At 43.2% G+C, this 16,632-nt stretch overlaps 1 protein-coding gene across 2 annotated transcripts in view; it reads right to left on the bottom strand.

The window, feature by feature from the left end:
• The window catches only part of VSTM2A (V-set and transmembrane domain containing 2A), a 35,418-nt gene extending 19,052 nt beyond the window's left edge, over nucleotides 1-16,366 (bottom strand). For both annotated transcript variants that reach the window (XM_063116515.1, XM_063116525.1), the window contains exons 1-4: nucleotides 16,141-16,366; nucleotides 13,770-13,936; nucleotides 7,999-8,049; nucleotides 2,153-2,486 (exon numbers count right to left, since the gene is read on the bottom strand). In XM_063116515.1, the coding sequence (XP_062972585.1) occupies nucleotides 2,153-2,486; nucleotides 7,999-8,049; nucleotides 13,770-13,936; nucleotides 16,141-16,219 (631 nt within the window). In that variant the 5' untranslated portion in view covers nucleotides 16,220-16,366. The remainder of the gene's footprint in view (nucleotides 1-2,152; nucleotides 2,487-7,998; nucleotides 8,050-13,769; nucleotides 13,937-16,140) is intronic.
• Nucleotides 16,367-16,632: the final 266 nt, after the last annotated feature.

Here is a 16,632-nt window from a genome sequence, read left to right on the forward strand (position 1 = left end):
ACACATTTCAGAATTCTTCTTCCTCTGGCTCTTTTCTTTCTCCCTTCATTTCTTTCAAACAAGAATGGAGTTTTTCTCTCCATTTGACATGCTGCATCTCTAGGGCCATTCTAACTGTCAATAGGATGGTCATTGCTATCCAAGTATTGAGAACAGACCTCACCATTTTTGGCCCACTATGCCAAGTTCAGCCTGCCAGCAAAATGTGGTGGCCCACCAGGAGGTTGCTAAACCTGGTGTCATTGCCTACCTGAGACTTGAAAAACATGGAGATTGTCCAGCACTAGACTGGTAGGTGGTCTACAGTTTGTTGAGTCACAAGATGTGCATGGCTGGCTCTACAGCAGGGGTGCAGAACCTCAGGTCCAGGGATCAAATGCCTGGAGTCCCAATCTAGACCTCTGGTTCCCTAGATGGTGTCAGGATCAAGCCTGGTCTCCCTGGAGTGGATCCCAAATCAGACTCGGAGGCTGAAGAAGATGACCAGCCAATACAGGAAGTGGGGGAGGAATTTCACCAAGACTCTCCCAGAGTCAAGGTGGAATCTTCCAGGGGTTTACCAAATAGGAGGCCCAGGCTCAGAGATCAGCTTCCCCCTTCTTCCCCTCCCTGGGAACTCAGGCTTTGTTGGAGGGAGAAGAAGCTTCAGAACTGATAGATCCCAGAGTCTGCTGCAGAGTCAAGTGGGCGAGTTGAGAGGAGTTGGTCGGTGGTCTGTTAGACTAGCTACATGGCAGAGATTACAGCTTGAAGACCTTCAAGGGGTCCATTAAAAGCCTGCCGGGCACAGCAAGAAACCATCCATTTAGTTGATAAGCAGCTAGATATGTACTATTATAGCCCACTATATGATTATTAGAAACAAGTAAGTTTATGGACTAATTTCTATTTTGGCATAATTTTATATGCTTTGTTACATAATTTAATTTTTACAATTACTATTTATATTTTGTGGTATGGATTAGTTATATTATCAAATTTTGATTAAAGTTTGTTTAATGGCAGTTCTGTCTGAATTTTGCACTTTGCAAGTTCTCTTAAGCCCATTTTCCTTGGGGGCTTGGAATCATGACAGATGGCCATGCCTCAGGCCTCACCCCCTTTCCCTTGACCACCAAACATTCGGTAGTTTCCTGGCTTTTGTGTAATTCCCACCTTCCCAATTCTTCATGATTGAAGTGCCTCTTCTAAGGCTTCATTACTGGCAGTAGGAGTTTTAAGCTAAAATACACTGGCGTTTTTGGCCCTGCCCACCTCCGGAATGTAGCTCCCAAGAGCTTTTCCCAGATGGAATTCAGCCCTAAGGCTGAAAGACTTTCATCACCCCTCCTCTACAGAGACACTAGGGGCTCATCTACACCAAGCAGGATATTCCACTAGAAAAGTGGTATAAGAAAGGCAGGAGCCACACTACTGCTTTATAGCGGTGTTGAAGTGCACTGACAACCATTGGGGCCCATTGACACATATCATATACCCCTTTCATAGTGCTTTCATAGTGTTATATCCTGCTTGGTGTCGATGAGCTCCAGGTAAATGGAGACAAAGAAATCCTATTCTTCATTTAAAAAGAAAAATGGTGGGGAGAATAAAAGCTGCACCTTTGGATGTAATTCCTTTTATTTGGGGCCTTGTTTGGGGCCTTGATATTTACTTCTATTCTCAATAGCAATATTTGTTTAGGACCTTGGGATGTGCTGTCTTGAGATACGTTCGAACAAGGTCTGCATAGATTGTGACCAATCAAGCCACGTAGCCTAGTGTTTATTGACCCCGGTCCTCTATGCTAGGAAAGCATCAAAAGGAGGACGTTTATGGAGCCCTTGGTGGATTGCCATATATGGCTCATTGGCTGCATTTGGCTTGGTGGATAACAAGGTGTACAGGCCTGGTTGAAGCGAAGGCAGCTTATCATGCCGAAACCTGTGGGGCTTTTGTTTTTGCTTGCATGGTCAGGAGGACAAAACATAACAAAACAATGGGTTTTTGTGCAGTGTGCTTTCCTAACTGTGCTTTGGATTGAAGACAGCAAGACGCATTAAGTTTTCGCTAGTAACAGAATCCCCCCACCCCCTCTTGCTTTGAGTCTGGATCACATCCCCAAGGTCATTAGCAATAAAATCCTTCAAGTGCTCAAAATGGTTTCTCATACCTGATTGTGGGCTTTGTTTGGGGATTTTGGCATCGGCTGGAGGGCTGGAGGTGGGGCGCATTCGCTGACTGGCAGAGTTATGGATGCTACTGGGGATGGCTGCTGAGATGTTCTTGCGAGGTTTATCCTGGAGCCACATTGGGGAAGCTTCAAAGGCCTGCATTCGTCGGGAGTGGCTGTTTGCATTGACTTTGAGATAAGCCTGGGCTTTGTATTCCTGAAGGTCTCCGTAATTGGCGTCCGTCACCCTGCACTCGTATAACCCTTCGTCCTTTTTCCTGACTTTGGAGATCTGCAGCTTGTGGGAAATGTCGTTCCCTTGTACTTTCACTGTCTGCAAAATTTCCAGAAACAATATAGCACATCAGACACAATACCATCAACAGGCACCCAACTGTTCGCTAGTGAAGGAGCAGCTGTGGGGAGCTTGCTTCTTTTCTTTCCACCAGAAAGAACACTCTGCTTCATGTGCCAAATGCCGTGGGACGGGGTGGCCAAATGTCCTTTCTTTCTTTCTTTCTTTCTTTTTTTTACAGTGGAAAATCCTCTATTTCAAGGCCTGCCAGATGACCATCCTGTATTTGAAGACATCCTCTACTTGTATGTTCCTATGTTCCGAAAGACTATCTAGTCCCAAGTCCCTTGAAATGATAATGAACCATAAGAGATGTAGCCCATTGGCATTTAGTACCCACCCAGGGAGCAGCAGGCTGAACAGACAGGTTACTTGGTCATTGTCTTCTGCACTATGGGAAGAATTATTGTATTTTTATCTAAATTGTAATAGTTATTTCTAAATTTGCATCTACTGTAAATACATAAATAAGTGTCCACAGATGTTATCCAAATCTTTGTCTTATTTTGTTCTTTTGGGGAGAGGTTGCATTTCCTACTTTTGGGCCATTCATAAGTGGCAATTAATGTTTTGGCAATTCATCATTTCCTTTTTTTTTGGCAATTCATAACTGGCCATGGAAAACTGAAGGGACGTAAATCTCCCCATCCATTGGCAGAGGACTAAGGCCTTCTGGGATGTGTATATATTTATGGGTTTATTTGTTTTTTTAGTTTTTTTAAGGGTGGTGTTGGTGTTGAATTGCATCCTGTTGTAAGCTGCTTTGAGGATCATTCAATCAAAAGGTGGGTATAAATTTTAAAACAAATACCAAGCAAATAAGTAAACCATTCTGATAATACTGAGGCTTATATCACTTCACATGTATTTTCTTTGTAGTTCTTATATCAGCCTTTTTGCAGAGATCAGCTCTGTAAGGTCAGCTGGTATTAAAATCTTGATATTGCAGATGTGTGTGTGTGTGTGGGGTGTTTTGAGAGATGGGGTCTCAGCTAAGGCCACCAAGTAGGTTCATGATCAAAGTGACAAGCAACAGAGGCATTTGCCTAGGCACTAGGTGAACACTGAGTGTGCCAAACGGACACAAAAGATCATGTAATAATTAGGCATGTTGTCAAAATGGTAGCTGGAAAGTGAGAAATCAATTTGCTGGGAGGCTTAGTCCAGGCAGCAGGCTGGACAGAATGGCCCCATTGCAGCTTTTCATTGGCTCTATGCCTCTAGTCTAACACAGTAGATCACACACACCTAGCAAAAACTGCTGGTGGAGGAGAGAAAAATTATACATGTCAATCTGGTACAGCAGCATCTAACAAGCTTTTTGCCCAAGAGCTTCTGAGCAGGAGCAGTTTTTCTGACAAATTGTGAGAACTTCGGATTTCAGGTATACCCCTAATAGCCCCCACCCATTCTTAACTCACCCTGAATTTTACTAATCATTCCTATATGGGTCAACCCAGGATTGATCCTATGTGGGTCAAGCCTTTTTATTATTCAGATTATTGTATTCTCTGGGTAAATATGTAACTAGTTACAGCACTGAGCTGAATAATAAGCTTTCCCATCCACAACTCACACTCTTTGCCTGTGTGCTACTCCAGATCTCTACAATTTCTCCTTGCATGGAAGATACGAGCACAGAGAATGTTAACTTCTGTTAGAAAACACACACACACCCCATGACTAATTAATGTACACAGGTTTTATATCTTGGCAAGTTTTGTGTTCTCTCATTAGGCATTAAGAGCAAAGTGGAATCAGCTCATGATTGGAGGAGATCCATTTGTCACAGAAACTACTGAAAGACAAAACAAATCACCATTCTGAGGACCATAAACGAAAGAGCTTGCATGCCAAAAATCCTGAAGTTTGATTAAAAACAAACCATCCCCCGAGTGCCTTTTCCAAACCCTGTGAGCAGCATGTTTCAGTGATTAAACTTGGGTGGTGGTGGTGGTGGTGGGACTCCGGCAGAGAAGTAGACTCTAGGCTTAGCATACAGTGCCTTTTTTACTTTGGATTAATTTAACTCTTGAGTAAATTGACTCCTAGAGTTAAAAAAGGAGGTATGTGTGGCCAGGTGCCCTATTTTATTGAGGACGGTCCTCTATTTGAAAGTTTCCTCTGTTAACTTAGATGGGCTGTCCAGTCCAAGTCTGTGTTGGACTTGAGGCCTTGAGGTTGCCCATCCACAGTTGGCATCTGGACAGCCGACTGACCAGGCACACATGGCACCATCTTTCTCTTATCTTTTATTTAAACAACAGTCATTATTTCTAAATTTGCAGCTATACATATAATTTAGCATATGCAAATTTTGTGCAAATTGATGTCCTCCTCTGTCCTCATTTTTAGCTCTTCATTTCTTCTTCGAGGCAATGGATAAATGGTCACCCTAATTCAAAGACCTGCTTGTCTGTCTCCTTTTTTACCTAAAGTCAGGGCCATCCATCAAGCAATTGCACACTCCACACCCAAACAGAGAGTGGGCACACTACCAAGAGAGGGCGGGGAGAGGGGGAAAGAGAGAGAAAGCCTGTGGAACAAAAAGCAGTCCAAGCAAGTAAGCCAAGTCACAGACAAACTGAAAAAGGGGAAATTGGAGTTATTGTTACTACAACCTTTGCAGTTTAGCTTTAGCTATCTTTATTTGGAAATAAATCCCAAATGTTCGGCCAGCAGCTTTGGTTTAACCCTCAGGGCTGTCGTGATGAGTTCTTGTACCACAAAATGTAGCCTACATTACTAGAAGCATGCGAGGAATTTTGAAGGAAGCAAAAGGTGTTGTTTTTTAATAGGACTAGTGAAATGTCTTTGGGGCAGGGTAGGGTTCTACACATTCTGTTTTTCCTGTAATTTTAATATTATTTCTTGTCCAGATTACTTAACTGTCAACTGAATTACATTTTTGTGAGCCACATTTAAGGGAAAAAGATAGCATAGAAATTTAATGGTGAAAAAAACATAAATAAGCAAAAACATCTGAAAGCTAAGGCTGAGCAAAAGTTCTTGGTGGAGAATTCTCAGCTTGAATTGGGGGGAAGACATTAGAAGAAAAAAGGAGGCTAATCCCACTCCCATGCCACACCACACCACACAGAAACACACACACACACACACACTTTAATTTTGCAATCACCACCATAATCTTCTCCCAGCAAAATTCCTTTAGGAAGGACACTGGTCATCTCAAAATGCACCTCCTTTTACCACCTTTGTAAACCGCCCAGAGAGCTCTGGCTATGGGGCAGTATATAAATGTAATAAATCACTAAATACCACCTGCGAATGGCATGGTGAAATTGCTGGGGGTGCTTTCAACTGAGCTTTGGAAAAACTTGCTTGCCTGGGATTGTAGAAGGAGGGGGATTAATAAAATACTTGATTTATAGAATACTTGTCAGGACAACCAGTGTGCTGCTGTTGTTGTTTTGGTTTTGGGGGTCACCCATTCTGAGTGCTTGAATTAGTACAAGCACAGGAGACATCATCAAATGGTCATCAAAGCCTGGAGGACTTGCTGCACCCCTCCTGGTGTGTTTTAAGCCCTCCCAAGTGCTCCTGCACTTTTGATGGATCTATGGTGAATTTTGTAGAGGTAAGGAGGGCCCAGTCTATGCCAGTAGGGGCAAAGCAGCTCTGCAAGCTTCTAGGCTCCAGTACACACCCGACAATGTCATTTAGCAGCATGCTGGATGCTCATAGAAACCTCACTGTTTCACAAATGACCATTAACATTGTTTAATTTCAGATGTCCAGTGTGTGTGTGTGTGTTTTAGTCTATCACTAGAAAACAGACCTTTTTAAAGTGCAGAAATCTCTTGAATCTTTTCCAAATGCAGACATGACAGGCAAATTATGCATTGCAAGTACAAGTGAGTCTCAATGGAATATTAATGGAATAAACAGAGCTTAATAGTACATGACTCCTACCATCGGATTGCAACCATTTCATGATAGCTTGGTTGAATAAAATAATGGCTATCACATATCAGGAGGAGGCAAATTCAAATGTATTCCACTTATTCTTCGATCACTGCAATTTCAGTGGATCAAACCAACTGGTTTCAAGTCTAGGGATATCTCAAGTCCCAGTTCAAAGTTTACTAATCTTAAATAAACTGCTTGGGCTATGATCAGCATTTCTCAGATGTTTCACATGAGAAATACTTTTTCTAAGAAATCAACTTATGACATTGATGGATGAGTCTTTATGGATGCACTATCAGACATGGAAATGTATATGCTACATATGTATTTCTCTCCAACCTCAACTCGATGAATGATTGAATCCCATCCCATCAAGCATTGCCACCAAATTCACTGCTTCTGCATGGTGCAGAAGTAACCCAGATCAGAACCAGGACTTATTGGGAAGGTTTCACTAAGCCCTAGGCCTTACATTAAAAGCCACCGACATTTCACACACTACAAAGCCCTCATCATGGCCATCAACACTGGCACATGATGCACTGGGACTTTGTGATATGCTGCAAGGCATAGTGAGCCCTGGAGACATCCATTAATGCAGTAGGTCTTACTGCACATGTACAGGCAGCCAGTGCATTGTGGGGTCATCAACATCATCTGGACATGCCTATCCTGGCACTGCATGGGAAATTTCTTCCCCATGCACAACAAGACCTTCCATTCTGGTGATAGGCAGGGGGCACCCACAGTACAGCTTGACTTACTGTCTGAATTAATTATTAATTAATAATCTAAGGATGTTTTTATACTACCCTTCATTAACAAATTCCAGGCTGATGTACAAAATTTGTTAAATCAGCCATTAAAAATTGTTAAAACTGCCATTAAAATTCCACCACAAAAAAGGATATCTAACAAAGCTAGCCATTAAAATCTGCAAATACTTGGTTAAACAAACAGGCACTAAAACAACATCAGGGTTAGTACATGTTGTATTGGGTGTGTGTGTGTGCAACAACCAAAAAGGTGCTTCCCCTATCAGATGTAGATGATCAGGAGATGGAACAATCAGGAGATCATGATCTGTAGATCCCACAAGCAAGTTGATATGGAAGAAGATGTTATTGTTGTCTGTGGGTGCTAGGGTTAGTCGAATCTCTGGAGAAATTGCAATTATTTTTGGAAAGCTTTGTTTGTTTGTTTATTTGTTTTGCTTCCCTTGAATTTCCTCAGATGCTTCCTTAACCCAAGAAGGGACCACTGCCATTTTACTTTATGAGAAGGACAGTGACAACTCTTCTGGCCATCTGTCCACATGGATGTGCTCAACCTAAAAGAAGGCAGATAAGTGACACACTGCCTCTTTCGGGATAGTGCAGCCCATTTATCTACATCTCATGCAATAATTTACCTCAAAGGAATGGGGAAAGGCACAGAAAGCAAAATATCATCAATTAGTCCATTGCTCATGGGGTTTTGGATGGTTGCTAATTAAAGAGAGGAAAGCAAGTGGAAAGCCATTTAAAATGTAACAGCAGTCTGTATTTTGTCATGAACTTACGCTTATCTTTGTTCCATCGTTGTCCAAATCTCTCTCTGGTAATAGCTCCACCTGTGGGGGAATGGATAACTGGGGTTTTTTGCATGGCAAAGGTAAGGAACTTCCAGCAGAAGAATTACATCACCTCATCACCCCCTTCCAGTTGCTCATTTGCGCCTTCCTCATGGCCTCCATGCCCCACCCCTTCTCAAGTTCTTCCTAGTTCCATCATAGGCTATGTCAGCCAAGGCAGGAGCTAGAATTGGCATGGCTTGGTTCAAGAAGGGTACAGATGGAGAATATTAGTAATAAGGACCGCATTGTGAAGGTTGAGTTAAAGGTTGCTGAATAGACTCCACAGCTGCCAGGTTGCTCCTGTCAACAGAGATTGGCCAGTGGGACCTCCAGTTATTGAGTACTTTCCTAATTATCATCATCATCATCATCATCATCATCATCATCATTCTGGGAGTGTCCCTGCACAGTGGTTGAATGTGGCATAAATGTGTTTGCCCACATCTGTTTTGGCTTCCTTGACACAAACTGTGACCAAAGAAGCCATGTGACTTTAAGACAAGATTGGCCAAATTCATAGACCAGCCTTCTCCAACCAGATATTACAGCTCCCAGAATCTCCCAGCATCAGTGGTTGGGAGATTCTGAGAGTTGTAGATTAACACGTCTGGAGGGCACCAGGTTGGGGAAAACTGTCATGTGCCATAGGTCTCTCAACAGCTCTTAATGATGAGAGCTAAGTGGAACCTCCATGTTGATAGGCAGCCTACCTCTGCATATCAGGCATTGGGGGCAAATGATAAGGAATGGTTTGGCCTTCATAACCTGCTTGTGGACTTCCCAGCAGCATCTGGGTTGCCACTGGAATCAGTATGCTGGAGTCGATGGACACTCTAATTTAATGATGTTGCTGCAGTTCATAATGAATTCGATCTTGTAGCGTACAAATGTGTTGCAGAATGAATAACTGAATGTTATTACCCTGAATTTTTCTACAGCTCAGAATGTAAATGGTGATTCTGTACACAAACATAAAGTATGTGTAGTCAATGCCAGCCTTCTCCAAACTGGTGCCTTCCAGATGGTTTGTACTACAAATCCCAGTATTCCTGTCCATTGGCCATGCTGGCTGGGGTTGATGGGGGTTGATGTCCAAAACATTTGAAGGCCACCAAGTTGGATGGATGGTTGGTCTAAGCACATTCTTCATCCACATCCTCAATATTAATCACAGAGTTAAACAAACATCTCCAAAAGGTGATTTTTAATTAAAAAAAAAAAAACACGTAGGCAAGCTTGAAGAAGACCTGGAAATATGTCCAATTCCTGAGCTTTTCTGACCAAACTCACCTTTCTGACCAAAATGACCTAGAGCTTATACTGAAATCCTGTACACCCTTTTAGCTTATAGTGAGGCCAAAATGTTCCCTCCAAAAGCCTCAGGATAAAATGCAAATTAGATGCTTTTGCATGCACCTCCGGAATAAAGAGATGATATGTGTAGGATTGTTTGGACCTGGGCAACAGCTTTATTTAACTATATTAACTTTTAACAAAGAAGATCTACAATACCCTTTTCCAGTACTGAGAGAGGTCTTATTGATTCATATCTCACACCACCACCCAGGCCCCATGACTTTGAGTGAGTAAGATAGGTTGTACCACAAAGGGATCCTTACCTCACTCCTTGGTCCCACATCTCAGTCTTTGAAATCCTCCATCCCCTGAAAGGTGTCTCAGAGTGACCACCAATGTCCTTTTCCTGACTGATGTTTTTCCTGCATACTATTGCCATTGTGACTGACCTATCCCTAGTTAATCATGGCCCATGGCCTGCACAAATTGCCAACACCCTTCATGTTTGTAGTGCAGTGCAGCATTGTGGTAGTAGTGGAACCCAACAAACACATGCCAATCATGTCATCAGGTCAAAGGAAAAATGGTCCCACTCTGCCCAAATGTGACCAGCTAATTCTGCGCTGTGCCCCACGGACAGGCGCATGGGGGCACCAAAAGAGTCAAAGAAGTCCAGCTGTGGGGAGAGCAGGTATAGCCGAACTAGCCCTGCCCCTTAGAGACATTGACATGGTACATGCCAACATTTCACCTCTTGCCCAAACGTGCTGCAATTCTGCCCCACCCAAAGCCTTCTGGATCATGCAGGGGAATGTATATATTCCTAGACCTGCAATAACAGGGAGAGAGAGAAATCTGGCATAAATGGCATTATTTGATATGAAACTACTGGTTTCCATCCCATCCCACCCTTGGTGCATTTCTCCCCAAAGCCTCAGTGTTAAATGGGAGTAAGATGCTCAGGTGCTGGCTTGCAATAACATTTAGTCAACATCTTTTAATGATTAATTCAATACATTAATTTAACCAGTTGTGGAGCACCTTCATGGCTGTGGCCAGATCTACACTTTTGTGTCAAATCATTACAATCCCCTCATGGTAAAGGTACATCCCTCTTACACATTGATGCCTTGTAGGATACGCAATGACATTTGTTGTGGGATTTTGGATAATGTGGAATAAAAAGCAGGAAACTATAGGAATGTGGAATGTACCCGAACAATGATAGTGCACTTCAATGCCGCTACAAAGCAATACTGTAGAACTAGCTGGTGTGTGGCAAAAGCTGAAACAGGAGGAGGGCTCCCACAAGTCTTTTTTGACTTCTCACCAGTCCCTCTAGGCTCTGTGGAAAACATTCCAAATACAGCCTTGGTGATAAGAGCAGCAGCAGGGCAGAAAAGAAAAAAAGGAGGCTAAAGGGAGACATGATAGAAGTGTTCAAAATTATGCATGGTGTGGAGAATGTGGATAGGGAGATATTTTTCTCCCTCTCTCAAAATACTAGGACCATGAAGCTGGGATCCAGGACAAATAAAAGGAAGTACTTCTTCACACAGTGCATAGCTAAATTATGGAACTCACTACCACAAGTTGTAGTGATGGCCACCAATTTGGACGGCTTTAAGAGGGGGTTGGATAAATTCCTGGAGGAGAAGGCTATCAAGGGTACTAGCCCTGATGGTTGTGTGCTATCTCCAGTATTCGAGGCAGTAAGCCTGTGTGCACCAGTTGCTGGGGAACATGGGTGGGAGGGTGCTGCTGCACCATGTCCTGCCTTGTTGGTCCTTAGCCAATGGCTGGTTGGCCACTGTGTGAGCAGAGTGCTGGGCTAGATGGACCCTTGGTCTAATCCAGCAGGGCACTTCTTATGTTCTTAAAGAAAGAAAGAAAGAAAGAAAGAAAGAAAGAAAGAAAGAAAACATTTCTGATGTTTACTTAGGTAAAAGCACTACAGAAAACACAAAGCTGGATCCCATTGCAAAGAACACCTTCCTGTTACAATTGCTCTGTCCATGACGCAACCAAGTAGGTGTGAAAGTGCATGGGTGTGCTTGTGTTCAAGGAACAGTGGACAGCGAGAGTGCAGACATGCATGTCTGAAGAAGAAAGCGTGAGAGCTGGGCAGGGGAAGCAGAGTGGTGGCTTGAGTCTCCCTCACTATGTGAATTGCTGTCACAGATCAGCTACCACAGAAGAATTCTCTCTCATCAGGTTGGCAATTTAGATAATTATCTAATCCTTAGCACACTGGAAGGGGCTAAGTGAATCACATGTTTGCTATCACTGAAATTGATTGTGTGGACAACTCAATGGGAAGGAGAGGGAAAAAAGCATTGTGCCTTTGCCAGTGAGTGCATGAGATTCGGAGTTCATTTTGGGTACAGACGAAAGACCAATTTAAATTGCCATAGTATCCAGAGCTGTAGCAAACTCTGAATGGTGTCCGTGTGTGGACACTGATTTTAGTCCCCGCTTTGGACCTCAGTTCATTTTAAATTGGATCAATGTTGACGTTGTCATGGCATTTCTGTGCAACTCTCCTTGCAATTCTCCTTTTGCATGACTTACCAGAGATGAAGGCAGGGGACATGGATAAGGGGCCATTTATTGAATTGCTCCACTGAAGGGATGGAGGGTCAGACTGATAATGACATTTGTCACATGGTTAGACCCAACGGGGCTTTTTAAAAACCCTTTTCTGCTGCTGTGGTCCTAGCTGGAATTCATTCTAGACACGCCTGCTATTCATAATGGGCGGAACTTCCCCACTGGCGCTAATGGGAACTGCCTTTTCATTGTGAATAGCAGACATGGGGAGGGGGGGGCGCAGGGATTTCAATCAGGACCACAGTGGATAAAAATGCTTAAAGCCCCACTCCCCATGCCACCATTCCAATCCACATTATCTCCTCCCATGCCAGTAACTTTAAAAAAAATGCATGCCAGGACTAAGTATCTGAGAAATATTACATGTACTTTGGCCCTAAATTCCCTTGGAGAGGGTTCATGACAATGATGCAGTTGTCACAGTGTGAAGGGATCCAGCTGAGTCTGGGTTCAATCTGGAATCTAGAACAATTTTCCAGACATCCACATGGATTACTGGAAATTAATTTGGTTTCTCTGGATTAAAACAAGAACTGATTTTTTGGGGGTGTGTGTGTGTGTTTATGTCCATCACTAAACGAACCCCTATAGATTAAAAGAATTTCAAATGGATTTTGGTGCACACATTAGGTTTTCATCCCATCCCTTTTACCCGGCAACTTCTGGTATTATTTAGAAAAGGGGGTTGAGTTGTCCCTAGGTAGATATTACCTGTAACCCTTAGCTTAGACATGTATCTGGAGGTAAGCGCATCCCTGATACAGGAATCAAGTGGTAAGATTGAACTTGTACATAGGCCCACAGCAATGTACCTTCTGAGGTGTAATTGCTATGGAAATACTGATTAAAATTAGGGATCCTTCCTTGGAGAAGACTCACATGCTCAGCCTGCCACCTATAGACAGAAAGGCATTTCTTCCTGCTATAGTTAGCTGGTATGCTACACCATTTGGATGGAAGCTATTTAGTTCAAATTCTGCTTTATTTAATGCCTATCACTGCAGGCAGTCTTACAAGACTGAGGCACCACACTAAACGAGATAACAGGTACATCTACTTTTCTTTTCTTTTGCTATGGCAAAATATGGAATTCTGAAGCACTCTGGGTACATCAAAGGAATTGTCAGCATAAAAACTTTGCCAGAGGAATGGGAGCTGGAAGGAATTAGAATGGCAGAGATAATGAGGCAGATTTTCCACCCTCTGCCAAGAAGAAAAACAAAACATCTGAAACCAACCATCTTTCTTGCCAAGGAAGAAATCGGAAAGAATTGATACAACTGTGTCAAAGGAAAGGATGTCTGTGTAGTTCCCTGAAATCATAGATACAATAGGTTGCTGCATGGCATGTTAGTCAGACAAATTCTATTCCATGTGTTTATCAGTCTGAAATAATGGAGGAAATTATGAGATTCCCTGAAGAGGAAACATTGCACAGCCCTTCCAAGTAGGAGGTCTGGTTGCCCAGTGGCATGGTTGCATAGCTAGAGTTACACATTTAGTCAAATCCATTGTGGAAATGATATCTGCACGTTACCTTGCCATCAATGAAAAAACAAACCCAATTCCTTAAGATAACAAATGCACATACACGCTACCCAGACACATGAATTTACCAGGCTTTCAACATCAACCAAAAATGAAGTGAGGGCTCAGGGTTCTATCCCCTACTGGTGGCTGTTTCTCATTTTCTACAGCTGTCAGTCAAGGAGAAAACCAATCCTTATTGGGAAACCCAGGACTTTCCACATTCTCTGGACCCACACTTTCTCTCTGGCTTGCATGGGATTTCAGGGGCAGCAAACTGGTACCTGAGTGCCCGTCACCTCAGCTCCAGGTTCTTGGTCCTCAGCTGCCCGCAGAAACCACCACTGGATTTCCAGGTACACTGAGGCAGAGCCACTCTGGAATGCACAAGACATCTCCACATTCTGCCCCTCAGTAGCTGTGACATTTCGAGGAAATTCAGTAAATTTGGCTGCAAAAGAAAAGCAGATCTTATTGGGATTCCTCTTCCCCCATTTCCCCCTTTCTTTTTCCCTTCAGCCTCTTAATTTCTTTTCCTGAGTGCCATCCTATACACATTTACTTGGGAGTAAATTCCATTGAATAAACTGGAGCTTACTTACACACATTGAATCTGACAGGTGCTAAGTATGTGTCTGTTTACTGGGTTCCGCAGGACTTACTCTTAAGTAAGTGTGCACAGGATTGCAGCCCTCTTTCAGTTTTCCCATCACTTCTGCCCCTCCTCCTCATTTTAATTTTCATGTCTCTTCTCACCCCCATGTTTTATTTCTTGTACTCTATCCTTCTCTACCAATAAATAAATAAATAAATACCTGCTTCCCTATCCTTTTCACACTTGTATTTATTGTCTGGTATGCCACTACTCCCCACTAGTCTGGATAATGGAAACACCACCACCCCACTAAATACCAACATTTCCTATGGGTTTGCAAAGTTACAACTAATTAAATCCCAATACTCTATGTAAGACAGTATTTCAGCACTCTCACATTTAGGGAACCAGACAATTTATTGTATATTACAGGTGAAGTTATATCCTGTGAATTAAATATGTTGTAGCTTATTGAACATTGGTTTTGTTTGTTTGTTGGAATAGGTCTGAATGGTTTAAAGGTCTAAAGGGTTGATTGCAGTAACTGCTTGCCTTAATGTACATTTTACACTAAGCTCTATGATTTACTCTGTATGTCATTCTCTCTCTCTCTCTCTCTCTCTCTCTCTCTCTCTCTCTCTCTCGCACTGTCAAGTTAAGAAAAGACTTGATCATGTTTTACACCAGGTGATTCATAAACTAGAAATATTTTTCCTCTTTAGTTAAATCCTAACACTCCCATGTGGTTACCCCTACATCCAAGACATACATCTTGACAGTGTATTCTGTGTGCCAAAATGTATCTTAGTAGAAGTCATAATCACCATAACCTCCTTTAAACAGTTTCAGTTCATATAGGGAACTTTAAGAATGTGAAGCCCTCAGTGACAGGATAGGCATAATAATAAAAAAAATCAACTTCTACTTTTAAGAATGATTAGGATAGGAAAATAGCCAAGAATTTACCAGTTTGCCCACTTCCTACAGTTCTGTCACATTACAAGCTGACAGTTGGCATATTGAAGAGGCTTCAAAAATATGCCATGGGTATGTGCTATGTTATGCCTTGGGACTCATAGTCATGTTATTTGAGAAAATATCACATCAGTCTTTACTTTTAAACCCCTTATATTACAAACAAGTGTGTGTGTGTGTGTGTGTGTGTGTGTGTGTGTGTGTGTGTAAGCTTCCTCATGGACCTCTGTGTTTTCTGATTTTTAAAATACATCTCCTTCCACCTCCCCAACTACTACTACCTAACGGTATCTATTTGCCTCATCAGTAGGAAAAGAGATCATATTTCTGCAGTCTGTCATCTCTGCCCACCTCTGCCACCTCTGTCTAGAGTTAAAACAAATAAACAAGTGGAGGGCAGCTGCCAGCGTTTACACGGTTGTGGGTGCAGAATTCCACGGGCAGCCCCGATACGACCTATCCATGGTGCTGAAATGATCACTGCAGCCCTCAAAGTCTCAAACAACTGGACAGATTCTGCAGAGCGGGGGCTACTTGGAATGCAAGAGGCGCCTTTTCGAAGGGAGGCTGGGGCCAGCGTGCGGGGTGTTCTTTGCAGAAATACAGACGAAAACCAAGGTTTGAGAATATGAACAACAGGGTTATGGGGCGGGGGGGGAGAGGGGGTGACGTTCTGGAAAAAAAACACTGCACAATTTCAGGGAGACAAGCAAATCCCCTTTTCTACAGGCTCTATGACTGTAAATCCTAAAGGCAAGGTTTAGAAGATGCACAGTGGTGTGCTATATTCTACCCACCACCACCAAAAAAACACTATTAAAAATGCATTACGCAGAAACAACATTGCATTTGCTCCACTGGCTACCTTATGTTGGTGTATGCAAACCGAGCACAGGGGATTCTTTCATAGTCACTTTGGGTGAACTTCTCCCTCACTTGTTATTTTTCACGTTAGGACGAGAAAAGGGTTTAGGCAAAAACATACCACGATGCTTCAATTCGACATCCCCCCACCACTAGGATAGCCTTGTTCTCTGCCCACCACAGACCCTCCCGCTCCAATGTTGGCAAAAAGAGGGTCTTACCTTGGGAAGAAAGTCCTTGCTGGATGTATAATACTGACAAGAAAAGGAATCCAACATAAGCCCAAAAGATCCCCATCATTCCAGAGCGAGAGGGGGTGGGTGGGGAAGTCACATCAGTGTAATGCCAAGAAGACACACGTTCCCGCAAGGAAAGGAAGGGCAAAGAAATGTTACAAGGCGATTGGGCACTGGCGCCCCAGTACCACCACGGCCAGCATTCTCCTGGCAAGGCTGGGGGGCACGAGCAGCTTCTGATGGGGGTGGGAGAGTGAGAAGAGAGAGAGAGAGAGAGACTGGGGGCTCTGGTGCCTGGAGTCCAGATCCAGCCCTCCCAATGGTTAGGAAGTGGGTTCTTCACACGTTGCCTTTCTTCCCCGCGAACGCGGCTACCTGGCAGCTCGCTCAGCCCCTGCTGCTCAGGACTGCGTGATGATGAGCGCCCTCTCTAAACATTGAGCCAGCTTGGGAAAAGTAGGGAGGGAGAAAGGAGCT

The sequence above is a fragment of the Elgaria multicarinata genome, chromosome 1, assembly GCF_023053635.1.
Source record: "Elgaria multicarinata webbii isolate HBS135686 ecotype San Diego chromosome 1, rElgMul1.1.pri, whole genome shotgun sequence".
NCBI lineage: Eukaryota > Metazoa > Chordata > Lepidosauria > Squamata > Anguidae > Elgaria > Elgaria multicarinata.